This window comes from Petaurus breviceps, unplaced genomic scaffold, assembly GCF_028583685.1.
Source record: "Petaurus breviceps papuanus isolate PSGF00001 unplaced genomic scaffold, PetGlider_PUasm1.0 38, whole genome shotgun sequence".
NCBI classification, from domain to species: domain Eukaryota; kingdom Metazoa; phylum Chordata; class Mammalia; order Diprotodontia; family Petauridae; genus Petaurus; species Petaurus breviceps.
This window is the reverse complement of record NW_027186304.1, coordinates 37,953,760-37,977,614: the sequence shown is the minus strand read 5'-3', so window position 1 is coordinate 37,977,614 and position 23,855 is coordinate 37,953,760. Positions and strand designations below refer to the sequence as shown.

General features: G+C 40.5%; 1 protein-coding gene across 2 annotated transcripts in view; it reads left to right on the top strand.

Annotated features, from left to right (window-relative positions):
• Positions 1-8,168: 8,168 nt before the first annotated feature.
• Positions 8,169-23,855, top strand: part of ANKRD29 (ankyrin repeat domain 29) — a 61,680-nt gene continuing 45,993 nt past the window's right edge. For both annotated transcript variants that reach the window (XM_069099793.1, XM_069099794.1), the window contains exon 1: positions 8,169-8,477. In XM_069099793.1, coding sequence (XP_068955894.1) covers positions 8,457-8,477 — 21 coding nt within the window. In that variant the 5' untranslated portion in view covers positions 8,169-8,456. The remainder of the gene's footprint in view (positions 8,478-23,855) is intronic.

Genomic DNA, 23,855 nt, shown 5'->3' with positions numbered 1-23,855 from the left:
AGTGGGAAGAAAGGGAGCCTAGTAGGACCAAATTTCATACTACATTACAAAACAGAAAGCATTAAAATAATTTAATATTGATTAATAAACAGGAAGGTGGAACAGATGTTTATAAGAACAAATGAGCAGAGTAGCCTCGTATATGGTAAACCCAAGAATCCCAGCTATTGAAGCAAGAACTCACTAAAAAAGACTTTTTTAAAAACCTTCAATCTTCCAAAAACTATGATTCAGAAAAATCTATATTCACACAATGGGGATAATGTCATGGGAAGACAATGGCCAGGAGCATTGGCAGGAATATGTGCATGTAATGACTTGTGTATAATACAATACCATTATATTGCATCATCAAAATTTCAGAACCCCCCCCCACAGATTTACAATAAATTGTTAAATTTAAGTTACATAATTTTGTAAATATCTTATTTTTTTAAATGACACAAATTTAAAAAAAAAACAAAACATTGAAGGGTTAAAGAAAATAGGTTTTGGGGGGGGCACTGAGTCATTTTTTTTAATGGAGTGGTAGGCCAAATAAGTTTGGGAACCTCTGATTATGAGGATAAAAAAAATCTCATCTCCCCCACATTAGTAAAAAAGCAAAGCATCTCCAATAATGCCACTTCTTGGCTTCCCAAACAAAAACAATTTACACAATAACAGCAACATTATAAAAAACAATCAACTTTGAAAAATAAGATCTCTGATCAATGCAATGACCAATGGTGATTCCGGAGGACAGATGATGAAGCATGCTACGTGTCTTTTGGATGTGGCCAATGTTGGATTTTGTTTTGCTTGACTATTTGTTTTTTGTTTTGCTTTATTTTGCTTTTTGGAGGAGGGGAGGGCAGGGCAATTGGGGTTAAAGTGACTTGCCCAAGATCAGACAGCTAGTTTTTTGTGTGTTAAATGTCTGAGGCTGGATTTGAACTCAGGTCCTCCTGAGTGCTCTATTCACTGCACCACCCAGCCGACCCACTTGACTATTTGTTGCAAAGATTTGGATTTTCTTTTTTTTATTGGTGGGAGAGAGAAGAGGAGAAAATTTTATTTTTTGTTCATTAAAAAAGAGCATTATTGAACAGCAATAGATACATAGTCCTTATTTTAGAGGATCAAATGGTGCTGCTCTGTTAACAGCATCACAGCCCCCGCATCCAGATTGATGATGGTGCCAGTCCCCAATCTCTGCTTTTGTCTAAGGACATCAACCTGATTTTACAGTTCAGCAGACAGTACATGATGTCTGATAAACAACTGAATATAGTGGGCATCATCAGCATTATTTTTCCATTGGTCCTGATCCCAAAAGGGAGAGCCTTTAGCAGTCCAATTCTGTTTTCTTCAAGCTACAGGCCACTCCTATGGTTGCCCACTCAGGAATCAGTATAAATAAAAATATTGTCTGCTCTTTACTTTAAGCCTCTCTCATACACTAGCCATGTAGCTCACAACTCAACTGCTACAAGGATTTACCAGAACCCATCCCTCAAGGTGTCTTTGAGGTTTGAGTTAATGGCAGCCAAAGTCTAGTGACATATACCTTTCTCATAATGTGCATAGCCCTCAGTGAACCAGACAAAACAGCATCCCTCAAGAACTAGATCCTCACCCAAACGGACAAAAATATGTATAGTAATTCTTTTTGTGGTGGCCAAGAATTGGAAATTGAGGGGATACCCATCAATTGGGGAATGACTGAACAAGTTGTAGTATATGAATGTAATGGAATACTATTTTTCTACAAGAAATGATGAGCAGACAAACTTCAGAGAAACCTGGAAAGACTTACATGAACTGATGCTGAGTGAAGTGAGCAGAACCAGGAGAACATTGTACACAGTAACAGCCACGGTGTGCAACGACTGTTTTTGATAGACTTAGCTCTTCTCAACAATGCAAGGATCTAAGACAACTCCAAAAGACTCATGATAGAATATGCTGTCTGTGTCCAGAAAAAGGACTATGGTGTCTGAAAGCAATTGAAATATATTGTTTTGTTGTATTTCTTCTTTCTTGTGGTTCTTCCCATTGGTTCTAATACTTCTTTACAACATGACTAATGTGAAAATGTGTTTAATTATAAATGTAAAAAAAGAACTAAATCCTGATAGATGGGAGCCAACTGAATTTACATGAGATCTAAAGAAAGAGGTCTCCATCTCTGACAAAGTTATAATCTGTTTCATTAAAAGCACTAAAACCTGTGGGACTAGGGTGGCTAGGTGGCACAGTAAATAGAGCACCAGCCCTGGAGTCAGGAGGACCTGAGTTCAAATCCAGCCTCAGACACTTAACACAAAAACTAGCCATGTGATCTTGGGCAAGTCACTTAACCCAATTGCCCTCCCTTACCCCCTCCAAAAAGCAAAAAAACAAAAAAAAAACTTGTAGGACTGGGGCCAGCACAATCTTGAATTATCTATTTCCCTTTAACAATGGAAACCTCCTCTGCACTTCCCACCTTGTTAGGCAGGTCAGCTTCTACCAACCAGCTCATAATGAGCAACTCTGGATTAATGCTAATAATATGACATGACATCATCCATTCAGTAGCAAGTAGGATCAGAGTAGAGGCAGAGGGGAGAAGGGAGAGCATTCTAGGCATGGGGGATGGCAGGGATGGCCCATCCAAAGGCAGAGACCCCAGATGAAATGCTGTGCCCTTGCAATAGCAAACTGGCTGGAAAATAGAGTATAAAGAGGAGTGATGTGAATATTAGTCTGGAAAGGGAGAGTGAAGAGTTTTTAAAGTCAATGTAAGGAGTTTATGTTTCATCCAAAAAAACTACAAGAATGTGCTCAAATCACTATGCATAGATCTCTCATGCCACTCCTACTCAACAATCTTTTTCAGTGGCTCCCTATTGACTACAAAGTAAAATTCAAAACCCTTTGCCTGGCATTTAAGGCCCTGCCAATCTGACTGCCCTGTGTCTTTGCAAGTTTATCTCAAGCTTCCCCCACCTCTGCACCAGATAAATGGGACTGTTCCACTCCCCTCCCCCGGTAGGATCTGAACTTTCCTGCCTTCATAGGACTTTTCCAAGCTGTTCTTTGTACCTAAAAGAACCTTCCTTTCTTCCCCCATTGAATTCCTGCCCCTCTTTTAAAGCCCAACTCAAATTGCACCTCCTCCAGGAAGACTTGCCTGAACCTCCCAGCCTGTAACTATTTTTTTTCTCCTTGGACCTCACATGGCACTTTATTACCTCTCCAATGTACTTAAAATATATTGCATTTGCTATTTGCTCCCCTTTTTTGTTGTTGCTTTGTTTTTTCTTTCACATATTTCCTCCCATTGGTTCTAATTCTTCTTTACAACATGACTAATGTGAAAATATTTTAATATGAATGTATATGTAGAGCCTATATCAGATTGCATGCCATCTTGTGGGGGGAAGAGAGCAAGGGGGAGAAAATTTAAAATTCAACTATTATGGAAGTGAATGTTGTAAACTAAAAATTAATTAATTGATTTTAAGAACTTTTAAAAATATATGTTGCATCATCATTATCAGGAAATAATAATTTATTAAGCACCTACTCTGTGTTGGGCACTATGCTAAACACTTTACAAATATGATATTTGATTCTCACAACAACCCTGTGAGGTAGATGCTATTTTACAGTTAAAGAAACTAAGGTAAAACAGAAGTTATGATTTGCCCAGGGTCACACAACTAATATCTGAAGCTGGATCTGAACTCAGGTCTTCCTGACTCTAAGCCCAGTGTTCTCTCCACTGCCTCACCTAAATGCTTCAATAACTCACACATATGTTGTGTTGAACATGTTAAAGTTTATGGAACATGTTAAAGTTTCATCAAAGCAATTCAAATGTTAGAATTCTCTTATTACAGACAGAGAAACTGAATATCATAGAGGTAAAGTGACCTGCCCAGAGTAACACAACATAGCTAGTTAGTGGCAAAGGCAAGACCTAAACTCAGATTTTCCCATCCCAGAATCAGTGTTCTTTCTACAAAACTACATTGTCTCTTCTAACCCATGGTGTATTGTATAAAGGGGAGTTAAGGAGGTACAGTAGATAGAGCAGCAAGTCTGGAGTCAGAAAGACTCATCTTCCCAAGTTCAAATCTGGATTCAGACACTTACTAGCTGTGTGACCCTGGGCAAGTCATTTTACTCCATCTGCCTCAGTTTCCTTATCTGTAAAATGGGCTGGAGAAGAAACGGCAAACCACTCCAGTATCTTTGCCAAGAAAGCCCCAAACTGCATCACAAAGGGTCTGAAATGACTGAACAGAATAATATTCTTTAATACCTTCTACCCCAATTCCCCCCAAGCATCTAGGGAGATAGCAACCAATTTCACAAGTCACTTTTATTCCTGATATCTTCTAAGAGTAGGGTTCTCCCAATTGATTCTCTTACCTTCCTTGGTGGAAAATTGTTCTCCTAGGTGTTGCCAAGAGGAAGTAGAAATACTTTAACATGACACAGATATCAAAGCGTGTCCTTACTTTAAAATATAGAATGTATAAACCTGAACATAAAAGTCTGGGGTTTATTGGAAAGAGGACTAGATGTAAAGTCAACAGGTCTGAACACAAGTCCTAGTGGATAGTCATGGGTAAGCCATCTCACCTGGGCCTGGGTTTGCTCCCGTGGAAAATTAGGGAGTTGGACTAAGATGATCGCTGAGGTCTTTTGCTGCTCTCTGATGTCGGGTACTCACCAGCACCATTTCCATCTGTAGTTCTGCTACCCTGCTAGCCTTGGCTCACTGTGTGCCTGCCCAACTGTCTGAGCCATAACCCTTAGCCTCATTTCTGGGATTTGCTTGGACTCCTGATGCCAATATGAATACTTGAAGACTAGGCACTGTGAATAGATGGAATAAGCAGTTACCTATACCTTGTGATTTGAAGGGTATGGTTGTCAGATTATTTTTCAGTCATGTCTGACTCTTTGTGACCCTATTTTGGGTTTTCTTGGCAAAGACGCTGAAGGAATTTTCCATTTCCTTCTCTAGCTTATTTTACAGATGAGGAAACTGAGGCAAACAGCACTAAGTGACTTGCCCAGGGTCACACAGCTAGTAAGTCTCAAAGATCAGATTTGAACTGGAGAAAATTAGTATTACTGACTCCAGGCCTGGCACTCTATCCACTACCCGTTGAAGTGTACACAAAGATGGCATATTAGGTCTCCCACGAACCTCAGCCTGACAGTGAAGATGGGGACACTATCTCCAAAAGGTCACCATTAAATCTCCATGAATTGCCTAGAGACTAACCTTCTAAGTCTCTCATATTGACTCAGCAACAGGAATTCATTTCTCACATTAACTCCCTGTCCCCTCAGTCACTCATGGCCTGAAATAGGCTCCCCAAGACCCCACCCACTGGATTGGAACCAGTTAGGGAATTTGGCCCATTATTATGAATGACCCACCAGGAAGGGCAAATTTGAGTGTATGCTCCAAAGACTCATTGGCTAGTCCTTACCATTACAAAAACAAAACCTTTCTACCAAGATGAGAGAGGAAGGTTTCATCCTCAGTTCTCTGAGATCACAAACGGCCATTGCATTGAGCTAAATTTGGCACCTATGGGTGTTGTTTCCCTTTCCATTACTGTGATAATTATGCATATTGTTCTGATACTGTTTATTTTGCTATGCAACTTGGACCTTGAGGGAATAAGCTACAGGACAGATAAATTTCCATTGTAACAGAAAGGGCTCTAGATCTGGGCCTAGGAGACCTGAGTCTTATTGGTAGCTCTGCCACACTACCTGCATGAATTTGGGCGAGTCACTTAACTTGTATGGATCTTCATTGTCTCAGATCTAAAATGAGGGGCTTGGAATACATGATTTTTAAGATTTCTTCCAGTTCGAGCATTCTTTCATTCATTCATGAATGTGGCAAAGAAGGAGAACATAGCTCCAGAGGAAGGTAACATAGAGGTGACCCAGAACCTGCGGAATACTGGAGGGGATGCCAAAAACAGAAGGAACAGGGCTCAGAAGACATATCCTACTTTCCAGTTTTCGTCTAGGCAGAGTCTGCTGGGGAGTAAACAGGTGTGACCTAGAAACTAGGCACAGCACCATCCTGAACCTTAATATCTCCTTTTGTGCTGTGTACGAGCAGTGGAAAACAGGAAGCTTAAGCTCGAGAGCTGGAAGGGGCCTCAGACATCACCTAGTCTAACCCTTTCCATTTTACAGATGATGAATTTGAGGCCCTGTTAGGAAAAGCGACTTGCTCAAAGTCACAAATAGCAGAGTAAGAATCTGAAGGCTCCCTTCTGTTGCTTTACACTGGGCAAGTATTATCTCCATCTCCATTTTACAAAGGAGGAAATTGAGGCTCTGATGTATGATTTGAATCCAGGTTCTCTAACTCCTAATCTCACACTTTATCCATTGCATTGAATACTCTCTATGATTAGGTTAGGAAGATGAGATTAACATACATGGAATAAACAGAAAGCAATAGGAAGTCATATATAATCAAAGGCTAATAGGATTATAATCTCCTAGGAGTCAGGCAATTGGGGCAGTATGTATGAAAGATTGGTTTCTTTTGGGTTTTGAAAGACCAGTAGGAAGGCAGGGGGTACCGGGCCTAGAGACAGAAAGATTTGAGTTCAAATCTGCTCTTGCCTCTGTCTGCCTGTTTCCTCATCTACAAAATGAGAATAGTAATCACCCCTAGCTTGCAGGATTGTTGTGAGAATCAAATGTGACCATTTTTGTAAAGTACTTAGCATATTGCCTTGCGTATAGTAGGCACTGAATAAATATTCTTTCTTTTCTTCCTCTTCCCAGAAGGTGATAGGCAGATTAAAAGAATGAAGACATTTCAGTCTGAGGGAGCACAATGAGCAAAGTCAGAAAAATGGAAAGAAATGTCCTATGTGGGAAATAATGATAAACCTGACAAGAATTCAGAGTTTGCTTTGGGAAATGGTGAAGGGGAAAGTTGTATAGGCAGGGTGGGGCCAGATTACAGAAAGTTCCTAATTTAATGCTGAATGAAGGCAATGCAGATTTATTGATAAACAAGCCACTGTCCATGGTAGCGTTTTCAGTGTTCCTTCTGCAAGAGACCTTTCCAGGTCTCCCACGGGCGGTAGTGCCTTCCCACTCTCATCTTCACTTCATCTACTCTCTTTCTTGTATGTATCTAGTGATTTACTTGTCTCCTTTAAAATATACACTCTTTGAGGGCAGGGACTGTGTTCTTGTCTTTCTCTTTATCGCAATGCTTATCTAGCACAGTGCCTGGAACGAAGTAAGGAACTATAATATGGTGATGGAGTGGGATGGGGAGACACAAGAGAAAGGAACCAATTAGAAGGGGGATAGTCCACAGATGGGTTTGTAAAAGTCTGGAGTATGTATGACAGGAACTAAAAGGAAGACCTGGATATGAGAGAAACACTTTGGAAGAAGAATGAATGAGACTTAGAGACAAATTAAATATGGAGTGGGAAGAGAGAAAAGAGAACTCAAATGTCACTTCACCCTCATCAAAAAGCAACTTGATCTTCAATCCAGGGACACTGGCCTGCTTGCAGTTCTTGGTACAAGAGACTCTATCTGACACTTGAGTGTTTCCACTGTCGCTCCACCATAGCTGAAAGGCTCTCCTTATCTTTGCCTCCTGACTTCCCTGGATTCCTTGAAATCCCAGATTAAATTCCACCTTCTACAGGAGTCCTTCCCCATTTCTTAATTTTAATGACTTCCTTCTGCCAATAATTTCCTATTTATCCTGTGTATATATAGTTTGTTTGTATGTATATAGTTGATTGTCTTCCCCATTGGCTTGTGAACTTCCCAAGGGCAGGGACGATCTTTTGTCCTATATATTCACACAGTGTGGGGCACATGGTAGGGGCTTAATGTTTATTGATTGAATATTCCTTCTCCCCATTGAAAGGAATTGGGTTTGGTTTATTTTTTTAAGACATTGTTTATTGGAAAAAAAGAGCTACGTTGTGAAAACTAGAAAGCTCTTTTAAGAAAAGTCAACTGTTTATATAAATGCGTACGTGTGCATGCGCTCTTTGGGGCAAAATGTTTCCAGGAGCGTATGGGGACAGGTGTCTGGCAGAATGGAGAGGGATGGGGGTGGGGTGGGGCTGTGCACACGTGTAAGAGAAAGTACAGCCAATTTCTGCCCCTGTGGCGGGTACAGAGAGCTGTGGCCCCACAGCCAAAGCAGGCATGGGGCGTCCTGCTATTTCTGCTGCGGCAGCAGCTGCGGCTTCTTCTCCTAAAAGGCTCAGATGCGGCGCTGTGTGAGTCTCCCGCAGATCCAGTCAGTCTGCAAAAGCCCAACCCCAGACTGGTGTCTCACTCTCTCTGTCCCTCGTAATCCACCAGAGCGAGGAAGGGCGCCTCTGGAAAGGAAACCTGGTCGCATCCTTTGCCCTGAGGCAGGAAGCCTGGAATGAGCCCCTGCTGACATGTGCAAGATGTCTTTCAAGGTAAGCCCCCGCAGGGGCAGGAGGGAAGGGAAGGGTGCAACTCCCCAGCAGGCAGACCAGGCATCTGGACTGACCCAGATAGGATGCTCGGGCGTTCTGGTCTCACGCTGCGGCATCCTGGGGTGGGGGACCTTGCGTGCCTCTCACCCAGGAACTTCCTCCCCTTGACCTTCAGTTGCCAGTGCGGGTGTGGATGCGGGTGCGGGTGCGGGTGCGGGCGCCAGTTGAGCATTTGAGCAGCGTGAGAGACGCCGCTCTCTACCCCCACCCCCCAAATGACAGGGCAAGGAAGAGATGGAAATGAAGGTTTGCATCTGGTTTGCATGCGGTTTTCTTATTTGATTTGGTTCTGAAAGATCCTTTCTTTTCTATGGGTCTAAGGGAACCCAGGATAGTGTGATAGGATAAATAGACACAGTCTAGGAATTAACAGGTCTTCAAACTGGGATATGAGAAAGAAGGTAGAAGAACGGGGTGAGGGGAGAAGAAAAAAGATTGTGGGAGGTCAGCTCTTTCTGACCAAGGCAGTTACGCCTCTCTCTGCAAGGACTACAGATTCCGAAACCAGTTTTCTCAGGTTTTGGTTTCTCTTGCACAAACCCAAGTACTTGGCGACATCTGCACAAACATCTGCATATTCTCCTTCCTCATTATTATACTCTGTTGAAGAGCTGGGCCTTTGAAATTAGCGAAGTCTGGGATCGAATGACTCACGTTAGCGTGAAACCGTATGGCTACCGGGAAGCCGGGATTAAGGAATCATATGGTTTAAGAACTCGGCAGAGAATGTGGGGTATAACTTGACCTAACTCTCCTTGGAAATCAGGGGTCTTACTAAGATAAATCTACTTTTTTTTTCTTTTTTAACTTATACAGAACCTTTTCTTTATTGCTCAGTAAATTGTAGTCATCTAAACATTTTTTTTAATTTAACAAACTATCCATTTTGGCTTCTTGAATTATTAAACTAGTTTCTAAAATTTTTATTTAATTTTCACTTTGGGACAATTCACCCCCTCCCCCAGACTTTGACAATGTTCAGACATTGAAAGTATTTCAAGCTCATAATTTTCTTTCTGTTTCTTATCTCTTCATTCTCATTCTGTGTGCCAATTAAATACAAATTAATAACATTTGTAACCTGAATGTCAAAAGTCTCCTTTGGAGAAGAGGAGTGGGGGAGGAGAAGACACTGGAGATGTCCATTCTGTTTCCCTTTAAACCACACAACATCCCCATGCTACCTGTAGGTGTGGAGAGAAAGCCTTCCTACACATTCATATAGTGCTTCATACACAAAAACATCACTTTGATTACAGTTCGATGGGGTGAGTAATGAGTGATTATTGCCATTTTAAAGAAGAGGAAAATGAGAAATAAAACCACTTGCCCAAGGTCAAAGAACTAGTAAGTGGCAGGATCAGAACTAGAACCCGGATCTGAACTAGGAATCCACTGTCTTTCCTCCACACTCGTAGGTTTCTGCTTTATTAATCTGGTTGTTGGTTGTTTTTTTTTTTAAGCTATTCATAGTATGCCAAAAGAGAAGCAACATAAGAGTAGGGGAAAGAGTATACTTGAAGCCAGAAAGACCTAGTTCAAATCCTGCCCCTGATAAATGCTAGATACGTGTGACTGTAGGCAAGTCTCTTAACCTCATAATGTTCTAAATAAATCTCTAAAACCCTAAATTACAGAAAGAATGCTAATTTACATTGGTGGAGCCAGGAACTTCCTTTATCCATGAAATCACATAACGGTTAGGCTCTTATCCCTAATCTATCTATGTCCCAATATAATATATATGAGAAATCTTAATTTAGCCATTTTCAATTATCCAAATTTAAATTTACAGTAAGAATTTAATATTTTGGTCGATTTATATAAGCATAACATTTTTACTCTGGTTTATTTGGCTTAATTTTTCATTCAGTCTGCATAAATAATGTATTTCATCACATTGCAGAATCTGAGTTGGAAGGAATCTCAGAGACAAACTAATCCCATACATCCCTCTAAAAATCACTTTCCAACATGTTTAACATGATTGCATATGTATAACCTATATCAGACTGCTTCCTGTCTTAGGGACGGGGGGGGGGGGGGAGAAGAAGAGAGGGAGAAAAAAATTGGAATTCAAAATCTTATAAAAAATGAATGTTGAAAAGTATCTTTACATGTAATTGGGGGAAAATGAAATACTATTTATAGAAAAATGAACAAGAGGAAATTGTCATGGAGAAGAAATTTTAAAAGTCAGAAAAAATGAATAAAAAATAAAAATCACTTCCACAATATCCATAAGTAGTTATTTGTTATCTGCTTGTAGACTTTTAATGAGAGACAGGGGACCCCATACCATTAAACTTTTGGATGGCATTAATTTTTAGAAGTTTTTCCTTAAATTGAGACTCAGTGCCCATAAGTGACTCTCCACTTCTAGGAGAAAACCAGATTAGCCCCTCAAGGAGGAGATAGCCTGTTGATACTTGAAAGCAGCTACCATGTCCTCATTAAGCCATCTTTTCCAAGCTAAATATCCCCAATTCCTTTAACTGATCCTTTTACGGCTTGTTCTGGAGGTCCTTAGACCATCCTGAGCAACCTTTTCTGGATACATTTCAAAAAAAAAAATCTTTCTATGGGATCAAGAATGAAACACAGTAAGCTGGGTGTGGTCTAACTTAGGACAAAAGCTTAGCAGAATTCAAACCTGGACACTAAGACTGAATTTGCAGAACATCAAACCCCCTCCCCACCCTCCTCCCAGGCTGATCTTTTTCACAGGAGTCCTTGTCTATCCCTTTCTCCCTCAGCCTGTATTTGTGAAGTTAATTTATATAATGGCAATGTAGAATTTTAGATGTATACTTAACACATTTTATTCAGTTTTATTTGATGCACCTATCAGTCTTACCTGGCAAGATCCTTTGGATTCAGACTCTGGCATCCAATATATTCTTTATTCCTATAAACTTGAGAAAAATCTGCAGATTTAACAAACTAGTCATTTATTTGTTGCTATTGCTGTTGTTATTCCATCATTTTAGCTGTATCCAACGCTTTGTGACTCCATTTAGGGTTTTCTTGGTGAAGACACTGTAGTGGTTTGCCATTTCCTTCTCCAGCTCATTTTCCAGATGAGGAAACTGGGCAAACAAGGTGAAGTGACTTGCCCAGGGTCACATAACTAGTAAGTATCTGAAGCCAAATTTGAATTCAGGAAACTAGGTGGTACATTGGATAGAGTGTCACACCAGAAATTACAAAGTTCTTCTTGAGTTCAAATCTGACCTCAGACACTAACTAGCTGTATGACCCTGGGCAAATCACTTAATAACCTTGTTTGCCTCAGTTTCCTCATCTGGAAAATGAGCTGGAGAAGGAATTGGCAAACCACTCTAGTTTTCCTTGCCAAGAAAAATCCAAAATGGGGTCATGAAGAATTAGACACCACTGAAAAATGACCAAACAACAAAACTCCTGACTCTAGGTCCGGTACTCTACCCACTGAGCCACCCAGCTGCCTGTCATATCTTTATCCAAATCATTGATAAAAGTTTTGAAGACCATGAATAAATTCCTCGGGCACTCTACTACAGACCTTCCTGCCAATACCTTGTCAGTGGCCCCTTAAATACCCTTTGAGTCTAGTAAATCATTAATCCAGGTTCTCCTATCTGCACAGTCCATATCTTAGCATTTTTTGAAATCTGTGTACTTTTTTGTCTGTTGCACTGCCTTGATCTGTCTCTCCAATTAGCTTATTAAAAAAATAATCTAATCTGTCATGACTTGTTCCTAATGAATATAGATAATCAAAAGCTATCTGCAGCAAATTGTTAATTCCAGGCTGGCTCTCACCAACTGGGCTGCTAGATCACCTCATCTTCTGGAGTCATTGTGAATGACTTTGTAAGGAATACAAAATCATTTTAATGTTAATTTCAAGAAAATAAAAGGATCTTCTGAAGTATTGTATGATACATTTTACAGTCAATGAGAAATGTCTTTTGGATTATACATACTACAATTTTCCTCCAATTATGTAAATTATTAAGAGTTGATGTTGCTTTGCAAAACTGTTTTCAGACCACTTTAAATCTAATTCATTTTTTTTAATTCTACCTCCATATCAACTCTTGCATCTGATTACTTCTCTCCACCTCCACTCATATGGTCTCTTCCAGTCATGTGGTCACCTCTCCTATGGTCACCTCCCCTCATATGGTTACCTCCACTCAATATGGTCATTTTCCCTCATATGGTCACCTCCCCTCATATGATCACCTCCACTCATATAGTCACCACCCAAACTCAAGCCTTCATCATCTCTCCCCCTGGACCATTGAAGTATCCTCGTCATTGATCTCCTTGCTTCAAATCTCCCCCATCTATAATTCATCCTCCTCATAATTACAAGATGTTCTTTTTCTTAGGTTATGCCCCCGCTCAATAATCTCAATAAACAAAATGCTGTGGCTCCCTCTTGCTTCTAAGATCAAATACAAACTTTTCTGCTTAAGCCCCTCACAACCTGGCTCCAGTCTACCTTTCTAGGCTCATCATACATTGCTCTATTCCCTTTCACCTTCTCTGTGACCCAGAAAACCTGACTGTCTTGCTGTTCCTCACTCGTGATGTCTCTGGGCCTTTGTGCAGACTGTTCTCCCAGACCCAGCATGAGCTACCTCCTCATTTCTTTCTCTTAGAATTCCTCACTTCTTTCAAAGCTCAGCTCAACTGCCACATCCTAGATTGAGGTTTTCTTTGATTTCCCTGGCTGCTAATTGCTTCTCCTCCACTGTCTGAAATTACCTTATATTTACCATGTGTAAGTATTGTGTCCAATTATTCATGCATATGTATTTCCTTTTGAGGGAGGGGGCTGCTTTCTTTTTGTTTTTGTATGCCCAGAGCTTGGCACATTTTGATCATTTTTCAGTCATGTCCTACTCTTTGTGACCCCGTTTGGGGTTTTCTTGGCAAAGATACTGGAGTAGTTTTCCATTTCCTTCTCCAGCTCCTTTTACAGACAAAACTGAGACAAACAGGGTTAAGTTATTTGCCCAGGATCACACTGCTAGTGAGTGTCTGAGGCTGGATTTGAACTCAAATCTTCCCAATTCCAAATTTAGTGCTCTAACCAGTACACCACCCTTAGCATAGAGTAGGCACTTAATAAATGCTTGATGAAATCTTGCTGGATTTGAATTGTTACTGCTTTATTTTCTAAATGCTCACAAACCTTTAATAGCATGATTTTGCCAGGAATGAAAATCTCAAGCTAATTGCCTATAGTTTATAGATTCTAGCTACCCTTTTTTGGAAACTGAGATATTTGCCCTTCTCCAGTCCAGAGACACTTCTCCCATTCTCCAAGATCTTCCATAGATCACAGCCAGCAGCCCTGAAATCTCAGGCACCAGTTCCTCCTTAGGCTGGGCCTGGTAACTTTAACTCGTTAAGCAGAGGTTATTATGACTACCTCCTCACATCTTAGATGACTGCTCCCTTTCTAACTATTTTTTCCCTCTAAACTTTCCAGTCCAGAGATCATTCTCTTTGGAAAAGAAAATAGGATATTTTTAAAAATCTCATCACCATCATCTGTTAATCATTATCTCATCTTCTTGGAGCCCTTTTTTGGTCCTTCTTTTGTCTCTGACAACTTTAAAATCCAGCCTTCATCCCCAGTGGCAGTCCCAAACCTTTGATCTTCCTTATTCCTGATGTTAATTGGAAAAAACAAAACAACAACAAAAAACACCCTCTGTGTTATCCCTAGCATTCATCAGGCAGCTGGGACCAGAATCACAAAGACCTGAGTTCCAATCCGAAACTAGACACTTTTCCTAGCTGTGTGACTCCAGGAAAGTTACTTAATTTCTGTCTGCTCAGTTTCTTCGTCTGTAAAATGAGGATAATAATAGCACTTGCTTTGAGGATAGAATGGGATAACATTTGCAAAGTGCTTTGAAGATCCGGAAGTGCTACAAAAATGGTAGTTATTCTTGATATTTCCAATCTTAGCTTATTCTGAGTTCGTTATTCTTGATGATTCTTGTAGGATCACACCCCCTCTAATATTCATCTTCCATTGCCTGTCCCTACATCTGTGTCCTGTAGATGTTCTTTTTTTATTTGAATTTGTTGATGTTACACCTGTGTGTCCACAGTGGACAGCTCTCCTGTTTTTCTCCTCATCAGAATCATTTTTGCTTATGTCTTCAATATTTTGTTGATGAGAGCTTCCCTTCCTGGTTGAGTCAATTGTTTCTGCAAAATATCCCACCATTGGGTCCTTTCTCTGGACCTTTGAAATTGGCTCTCCCAAAATTTATAGAGCACATCTGATTATACCTGGCTTTCCTGGCTTTCTTTATCATGTTCCCTGTGACAGAGTGGCTACTAATGTGCCCCCAAGGTTTCTCCTGTTTCTTCTTCAGCAACTAGTTAGTTTCTCCTTGAAGTACCACATTTGTCCTCTCATTCTATAGTTTCTCCTTACCAATCCCCTAGACATATAAATATCAGCTTCTCCTCTATTTCAAAAAGTATCACAATTATGTACTTGCACAATATGTATCTGCATAATAGGAATATTATTGAACCAAAGGAAATAGAAGATGAGAAAAAAGTTAACAGTTCATTGAGAACAGAAAAATAACACTATTTATTATACACATTAGTGACTAATTATGTTATCATTAGAAGGGTAGCTTAAGTAGAGCATTAGCTAAGTAACAGAACAAGGGGAGGTAGGGAGAGCTTTTATGCTAATCTTGATCATCAAAGAATTACAGAATCTTCAATTTGGGAGACCTAAGAGACCTTCTGGACCAGGTCATTCCAACAAGGAATTTATCCTACAACATTCCTGACAAATGAGAATCTAGCTTCTGCTTGGGGATTTCCAGGGAGAGATAAACCACCATCTCCTGACTTAGATCGTTTCATTTTTGGAGAGCTCTGTTAGAAAATTTTTCCTAAAGCCAAGTTTCTCTGGGACTTTGGGGCCCAACGGGACAAGTCCTTCATGTGATAGCTCTTCAAATATTTGAATGAATGAATCAATCCACAAGCATTTATTAATTTCCTGCTGTGTGCAAAGGAATTCTACTAGACACTAAGGATACAAAGATAGAAGTGAAAGAATCCCTGTCTTCAGGGAGGTTCCAATCCATCAAATGAGATAGCAAGTACACACATAAGTAAAAATAAATATAATATATTTTTGGAAGACTGGCAGAACTAGCCAGCTGGGGGAAATGAGGAAATAGTCCACATAAGAGTTTGTATGTGAGTTGAACTTTGAAGAAAGCTAGGGATTCTCCGAGGCAGAGGTGACCAGGCAGTACGCTCCATGTAAAGGCATAGAAATGGAAGATAGAGTACTGAAAATCAATATTGTGTTCTTCCATTTTTATCTCAGTATTCCCAATAACTTCAGTTGACTTGTATCCTCATGTTCTCCAATCCCCTCTTATTATGAGAGAACTACAGTGTCGATATTTTACCTAAAATACTGCTTCTGAAATTAAACACAGTACTCCAAAATGGGTTAATACAGGGTTTGGGGAAGGGGTTGGGAAGGATAGGAAGATGACTTAGGATCATGGGTATTGTCAGGATGCTTTCCCACTCCACTACTACCCCTACTTCCTTCTATTTCCCACTCTCTTCCCCTCCACTGCTTCCATGACATTCTGGGGGAAAAAAAAGTGAATTTAGAGATTTAATTGTCCTCCGGTCTGGGGACCTTCTGTGACCTTCCTCCAGACTCTCTGCTGCTACTTCATCACTTACATTTCTGCTTTGCAGAGCCCAGTTCTCTCCTGATTGGTTTGTCTGCCCTCTTATTTCCCACCCCAGAATCCCTGTTCTCTTGCCCTGGAATGGGAGCAGGAGCCTGAAGGCGGAAGCTAGCAGCTGCGCCCTATTTTGGACTCTTTGCTTGCCCCAGGAAGGAACAAATGGCCTGAAGGCTCTCCTCCTTCTTCCATCCCCTCGTTTGACCTCTAGGAGAGTATCCAGAGCTGGTTCTGTTCAGTACTGGTTCTACTCTTCCTTTAGCCCTCATCCTTCTATGGATAGCTAAAGGAAATTAATGGTTCCCTTCTCCTGCCATGAGGAGGGAGAAGGAAAGAAATGGTAGAAAGATGGGTTGGAGGAGAGAAAGACTAAAAATGGGTAGATGGTCATGAATGTGGGTATGTACCACTTTGGTGCAAGGAGACAAAGAAGACTGTGTACATTAAAGAAAGAGGAAGGGATGGTTGTAAAGAAGAATATTGTAGGAGGGAAGGGAATGTGGGTATATGAACACAAAGGGGGGATGTAGTTTCAGAAATCCAAATTCCATCCTCAGGCCTCATTTTCTCAATCAGCTTCCCAACTAGTGTTTATGTCAGGTCAAAAAATGGCTGCCTCAATGCCCCTAAGGAAGAAGTTACCTATCTCTAAAATGAACAAATCATGATATATGCCTGGAATGGAGTATTGTTAAACCAAAGAAATAAGGAAAGGGAAGATCAGGCAATAAATATTTATTAAGCACCTACTCTGCAGTGACCAACCATGACTCAGGGGGACTCAACAGAAAGCTATTACACTAGAAGTGCTGAATGGGACATTTCTTTTTGGACATGACCAGTTTATGGATTTGTTTAACTATGTTATCTTGTTACAAGACAAGAGGTTTTTTTTTGGAGGGCAGCGATGGAATGGACTCTTCATTGGTGGAAATGAGGAGGGCAGTGGCTAATAATGCTTTTTAAAAAGGAAGGAAGAAAAGGACATCACTCAGGCATTTAAAGAAATCATGCAGAAGAAATTAGAAGGCAATTCAGAGAGCAGCCCAGATAAGCCATATAGCTTTGGAATTAACACGCTGAATTGAGTAGATTTAAAAAAAGATAAACTGTAAATAATGAGATTTTTAGTTCCATGTTCAATTTTTTTTCTTTTTGTACATAAAAATTTCATGTTTGTTGGTGTTTGAAAAGTTCAGAATAACAAAATTAAGATTTTTTAAAATAAAACTTCCCAATTATCTCTACTTATCTCTTCTTCCTTTTATTCTCTTGAGAATGAACCCTCTGCTTTTGGAACCTGTAGATCTATGTCAATCTTTAGAACCAGAGAATAGCTTCTTCCTCTTAGGACCACTCTCTGAGCTCCAAATGATAGTGATCCATCTTCTCTTCCTTTCCGGTATCCCATTCCTCCACCAAGTAGGACTCCCTTACACAGGTTAGAATTCACTCTTACCTCTTCTCTTCTTTCCATTTTTTTATGTCTTTAAAAATCCTTTATTCTTTCAAAGAAGATTCCATTCACCCCTACAACCTAAAGAGTAGAGAGGTATCCTTCCTTCCCTTTCATCTTCTCCCCCAACAGCGAGCCCAACCTGTACTTTGTGCATATAGAAGTGTTACTTGTCACTGGAAGAAACACAAACATAGTATATTCTCTGTAGGTAACCACAGAATTCCTCTTTTCCTACCTACTTTCTGGAAGTGAGACCCTCCATTTTTTGTCACTTTTACTGGAAGCTTTTGTTTGTGGGATACTGCTGTGGCAAATTATGTTTGTCCCTCTTGTTCCCTCTTCTGGAGACTCTGTTGTTGGGGTCTCCTGTATTGATAGTAAGTTTCCTGCCTCTTCTAGGTGAAGATGCTAGCTTGTTCAGTTACCTTTGATTGTCAGATCTACCAGAGCCCCAGTGCAAACAGAAGCTACTTATAGCTGTTTTCCCTGCGTCTCAAGCAGAAGCCAATTACCAGCCACTTTTGAGTTTCTTCAATTCTCTCCCACTGATCAAATTTCAGAAACTTCCTCAGATTCTCTGCCTTAGCTCCTTTGGCTCACTGTAAATATGAGGAAGTTAATCTCACTCTCTCTACTTTGTGACCTGTGATTCAGTGCCCCAAACTCTTCAGGGGTGGGGAACCTGCGGCTTCAATGCCACATGTGGCCCGCTAGGTCCTTTAACTAAATCCAAACTTCACAGAACAAATAACCTTAATAAAAGGATTTGTTCTGTAAAACTTGGACTCGGTCAAAACGCTGCACCCAAGGACCTAGAAGGCCACATGATGCCTTGAGGCTGCAGGTTCCCTGCGCCCCCCCCCCTCCCCCAGGCTTACATGATTGATTTTGGTCTTAGTGAAGCTGCCCCTAAAAAAATAACTCTGACTTGTTTTTCCCTCACCTAGACTCTCCTCTGGGAGCCTCAGAATGTAGCATATATCTAGGTCTTCAGGGTAAAAAAGTCCTGACTCTTGAACAAGGACTCAAGGCAACAATATTTAACAAGTACAGGACAGTCTTTATTTCATCCCTCAAAAAAGAACAAAACAACACTCATTTAAACAGACCTTCACATAAACAGAATTAAGTCTTCTCCCTATCTAGAGACTTCCAGCTTTACCACAGGATGTGTCCAGACCTCTAGCATTTTAAAACTACCTTTTAGCATGTCTAAGCTGTAAGGTTAAACTACTACTTCTCTGTGTCTAGACCCAAGTGTTCAGGATCCAGAAACTCTCTCAAAGCCATGTAGTTGAAATTCTCCGGCCACTATCTCTCTCTACTACATCTCAGAATAAGAGGGAGAGAAAACTTGAGTTTGCCATGAGCCTGTGACCAAGGCTGACATCGGTAGTTCTCTTTGTGAATGCACAGACCTCTCTCCAACTACCACCCTCTCCCCAAGACCCACATCTTAGGTCTCTGGTTTTTAATCTGTGTTGAGTCCCAACTCTGGAGCAGGGGGGAGAAAAAAACTCAAAATAAGCCCAGCACTAAGATGTGGGCTCTGACTCACAGCACCCCAATATAACCAATTCTTCCCCGAATGCTGAGACTTTATCATTCATCATCAGTGAGGTCTGACTCTACTGGTAAGCACCCAAGTCAAGGAGATATACTCAGTCCTCTTAATGAGGTGCCAGTGTGAATGTCCACACCCTGCAGAGGGAGAAGAAATTAAAGTCCCAAACAAAGGCTCACCTTCCTGTAAACTCATCAAATTTGATCAGGTTCCCCAATCAACTGCCTTTATCTTCAAACAGGGGACATTGTTGTTTCCACATTTCCATCTGGTTTTGTCAGGCTCAGCTAATCAAAATTTCTGTGAGCACTTCACAGATGCTTATCAGCACATGTAAGTAAAGGTATTAATCTGGAGAAAAGTTTATTTTTAAATATACCTTGTACATAGTAAGGATGTGTAAGGTATAACTTTACCCACGGAGTAAAGTTTGTTGTTGTTTTCACTTTAATGTTTTGGCTTTGTGACAGCTGTTTGGGTTGTTGGGAGGCCTTAAAAAAACTGCTATTTCTAGATTTGGGTGTATGGTCTAGAGGACTGAGGTGGACAGAATTCTAAACCTTAACTTCATTGGGCGTTATTATATTTGAAGTATTCTTAGATATAGAAAATTGGATTCTCTCTTGGGTGCTTGATACTGGACATCACCTTCTCTTCCTGGATACTCTCTCCTCCCTAGGTTTTTTGGGATGTTACTCTCTCCTGGTTCTCCTCTCAGTCTGACATCCTTTTCAGAATGGACTGTCATTCCCGTCCTGCTCATGAGCAGAAAGTGACTATTCTGCTCTCTTTTTTTCCCTTTATAGTCTGCCTTGGCTACCTCATAATTTTCAATTACCACCTCTAGACAGATGGGTCCCAGATCTAGACATCCATGCCTATTGTCTCCTCTCCATTGCAGTCTAGCATCATCAGCTATCTGTTGGACATTCCCACTTCAGTGTCCCATGGACTTCTCAAACACACCTTCTCTAAAACCAAACTTGTTATTTCCTGCACTAAACACATCCTTCTCTAAACTTCCCTATTTCCAGGAAGGTCACCACTATCCTTCCATGTGCATAACTTTATCCAGACTCATAACTTCAAATTCTTCCCTCTCCCTCAACCCCCGTAACTAATCAGTCACTAGGTTATTGCCGATTCCATTTCCACAAAATGTCTCAAATTTATTCCTTTCTTTACACTCACATAACTTTTATTTTAGTTCAGGCCCTGATCACTTCTTATCACTTTTTTTTTTGTTCAGTCATTTTCCCATCATGTTCAAAACCTCATTTGTGGTCTTCTTGACAAAGATCATTGAGTGGTTTGCCATTTCCTTCTCCAGCTCATTTTACAGATGAGGAAACTGAGGCAAACAGTGTTAAATGATTTGCCCAGGGTCACACAGCTAGTATGTGTCTGAGGCCAGATTTGAACTCAGAAAGATGAGGCTTCCTACCCCCAGGCCTGTTGCTTTATCTCTTGCCCCACCTAGCTGTACCCTCTCATCACTTGGACTGTTGGAATAGCCTTGTAATTGGGCTTCCAACCTCTAGCCTCTCCTTTCTCCAAACCATCCTATGAACAGCTACCAAAGTAGTCTTCCCAAAGTAAAATCTGACCATGTCACTTCCCTGCACAAAAACCTCTAGTGACTCTCCATTACCTCTGGTTTAAAATGCAAGCTTCACTTGGTAATGAAAACTTTTCACAATCTGGCTACCACCTAACTTCTCAGTCTTAGTGGGCATCATTCCCTTTCACATAATCCCCCTTGTTGTTTCATGACCTCAGTCTCTCCATGCTTGGGAACAGGCTGTCCCCCATGTTTGGAATGTGCTCCTTTCCCTCCTTACCCTCTGCCTCAAAACCCCTACCTTCCTTCAAGGATCAGCTCACACGTCTGTTCCCATGGGAAACCTTTCCTTATTCCTCTAATTGTGAGCATTTTCTTCCTCCTCAAATTAATTCTGTTATACATGTCAGAGTTTACATATTTATTCCACTCTCCCACCCCCAGGAGAAAGTGAGCTTTTTAGAGTCAGGGACCTTTTTTCTGTAGTAATCCCAACACTTGGGCAGCTAGGTGGTGCCATAGTGCATAGAGTGCTGAGACTGGAGTCTCATCTTCCTGAGTTCAAACCTGGACTCAGACACTTACTAGCTGTGTGACCCTGGGCAAGTCACTTAGCCCTATTTGCCTCTGTTTCCTCATCTGGAAAATGAGCTGGAAAAAGAAATGGCAAATCAGTCCATTATCTTTGCCAAGAAAACTCCAAATGGGGTCATGAAGAACTGGACATGACAGAAATGACTAAACAACAATGACTCCCAGCACCTAACACATTCTCTTGCCATAAAGGTATTTAATAAATACTCATTGGATTGGATTATCGTGTTGAGCACATCCTATATGAGAAAGTACAGCATCTGTTAGTTTAATTGCACATCTTGTATTGGCCAGAATAGAGGCAGTATTTTCTTCCCAAATCTGGCTTGTCTAAAACCAGACTACAGACTATAATCTAATTTATTTTTAAGTGTTGCTCTCTCTATTTTTCCTTTCAAAGAGATTTCAGGGGCAGCTAGGTGGTGCAGTGAGTAGTGCACCAGCCCTGAAGTTAGGAGGATCTGAGTTCAAATGTGGCCTCAGATACTTAACACAAAAACTAGCCATGTGACCTTGGGCAAGTCACTGAACCCCAATTGCCCCTCCAAAAAGCAAAAAAAAAGAGAGAGAGATTTCAGTTTAACAGCATAAATATTTGAAGGCCAAGTAGATTGGGGGCAATACAGTATCACCTTTAGCATCGACTAAATAAATCTTTATAAAGCATCAAGATTCTCCATCCAAATGCAATGCAGGGTAAGATTGAGATTTATTGTAATGAATCATAGGAAGACATTATTTTCAAAGCCACCAGTGCTTAGCATACTTCAAGCTGTGGTCTTGAGGTCTGAAAGCCCAGAAATTATTATTCTACCTCTGAGAATGACTCCATTAAGGAAAATAACTTAATTTTCTACCTCAGTTTACTTTTGGTTAAGAAGGAAAGATAACTTAACCACATATAGTGTTGAGTCAATATAATGTTTACAAAATGCTCTGAAGATCTGAAATGCCAGACATAAGGTAGGATGATAAATTGGAAGAATCAAAGGGAAAATTTTCTGCAGATGACTTTTAAACCCTCATGTCATGCTTATTTAAAAGAGTACCTCATTTCAAGGGAGTTTGCTATTTGGATTAAAGCTAATGATGCTGATAAATGTATAATTAAAGTCTGCCTGCAATGCCAAACCTTGGTGCCTGATCTCGACCCTCAAAAGCTGCACAGGTGAGGGGCCTGATCCTCTTTTCTCTAGAATTGATAAACCTGTAAAAAACTATAAAATTGACTTATTTGTATTTCTCCTCCCCTTCCTTCTACTCAGCCTTTGAGTGAGTTGTTAATGAAGAATAGATGACCAACAATTATGGCAATTAGAGAGAGAAGGATAAGTAGATATGACGTGCCCGGTATGGTTGTTTGTTTGTAAGAACAGGCATATCTCCCTCACAAAAAGTTGCCCATACCAATGGCATTTTGCAGAAATATCAATAATACATTAGGGCAGTTAGGTGGCAAAACGGATAGAACTCTGAGCTTGGAATCAGGAAGACTCATCTTCATGAGTTCAAATGTGGCCTCAGACACTTACTAGCTGTGTGACCCTGGGCAAGTCACATAACCCTGTTTGCCTCAGTTTCCTCATCTGTAAAACAAGCTGGAGAAGGAAATGACCAACCCTTCCAGTATCTCTGCCAAGAAACCCCAAATGGGGTCATGAAGAGTCAGAAATTACTAAAAAAAAAACAAAAAAAAAACAATACATTATAATTAGTCAAAGGATGTGAACAAATACTTCTCAAAAGAAGGGCAAACTATTAATAACCACATGCTCTCTATGTAATAAAACTTGAATGTTTTATTTCACAATCAGAAAACCGACAACAATGATAAAAGATGAGAATAGTAAATGTTGGAGGGGCTCTGGAAATGCAGGCACACTAAATATACTATTAGTGCAATTATGAATTGGTAAAACCATTCAGGAAAGCAATTTGAAATTATGCTAAGAAATGACTAGTAGCCATATTTTTTGGCCCAGAGATTGCACTGTTAGGCATGTACCCAGTGAGGTCAAAAAAGAAAAGCTCCATATAGATTAAAATATCTATAACAGTATTTTTGGTAGTAGCCAAAGAATAGGAACAAAGTCGATACCCATCACTTTGTTATTCAGTTGTGTGCCCACGGACCGTAGCACACCAATATTGTCCAAGGGGTTTTCTTCACAAAGATCCTGCAGTGGCTTACCATTTTCTTTTCCAGTGGATTCCAACTGAGGTTAAATTACTTGGCCAGGGTCACACAGCTAGTAAGTATCAGAGACTGGATCTGAACTCAGGGCTTCCTGACTCCAAGCCTAACACTCTATCCACCAAGCTACCTAGCCAAACAGAAGTTAAGTGACTTGCCTAAGGTCACACAGTTAAGTGTCTGAGGTCACAT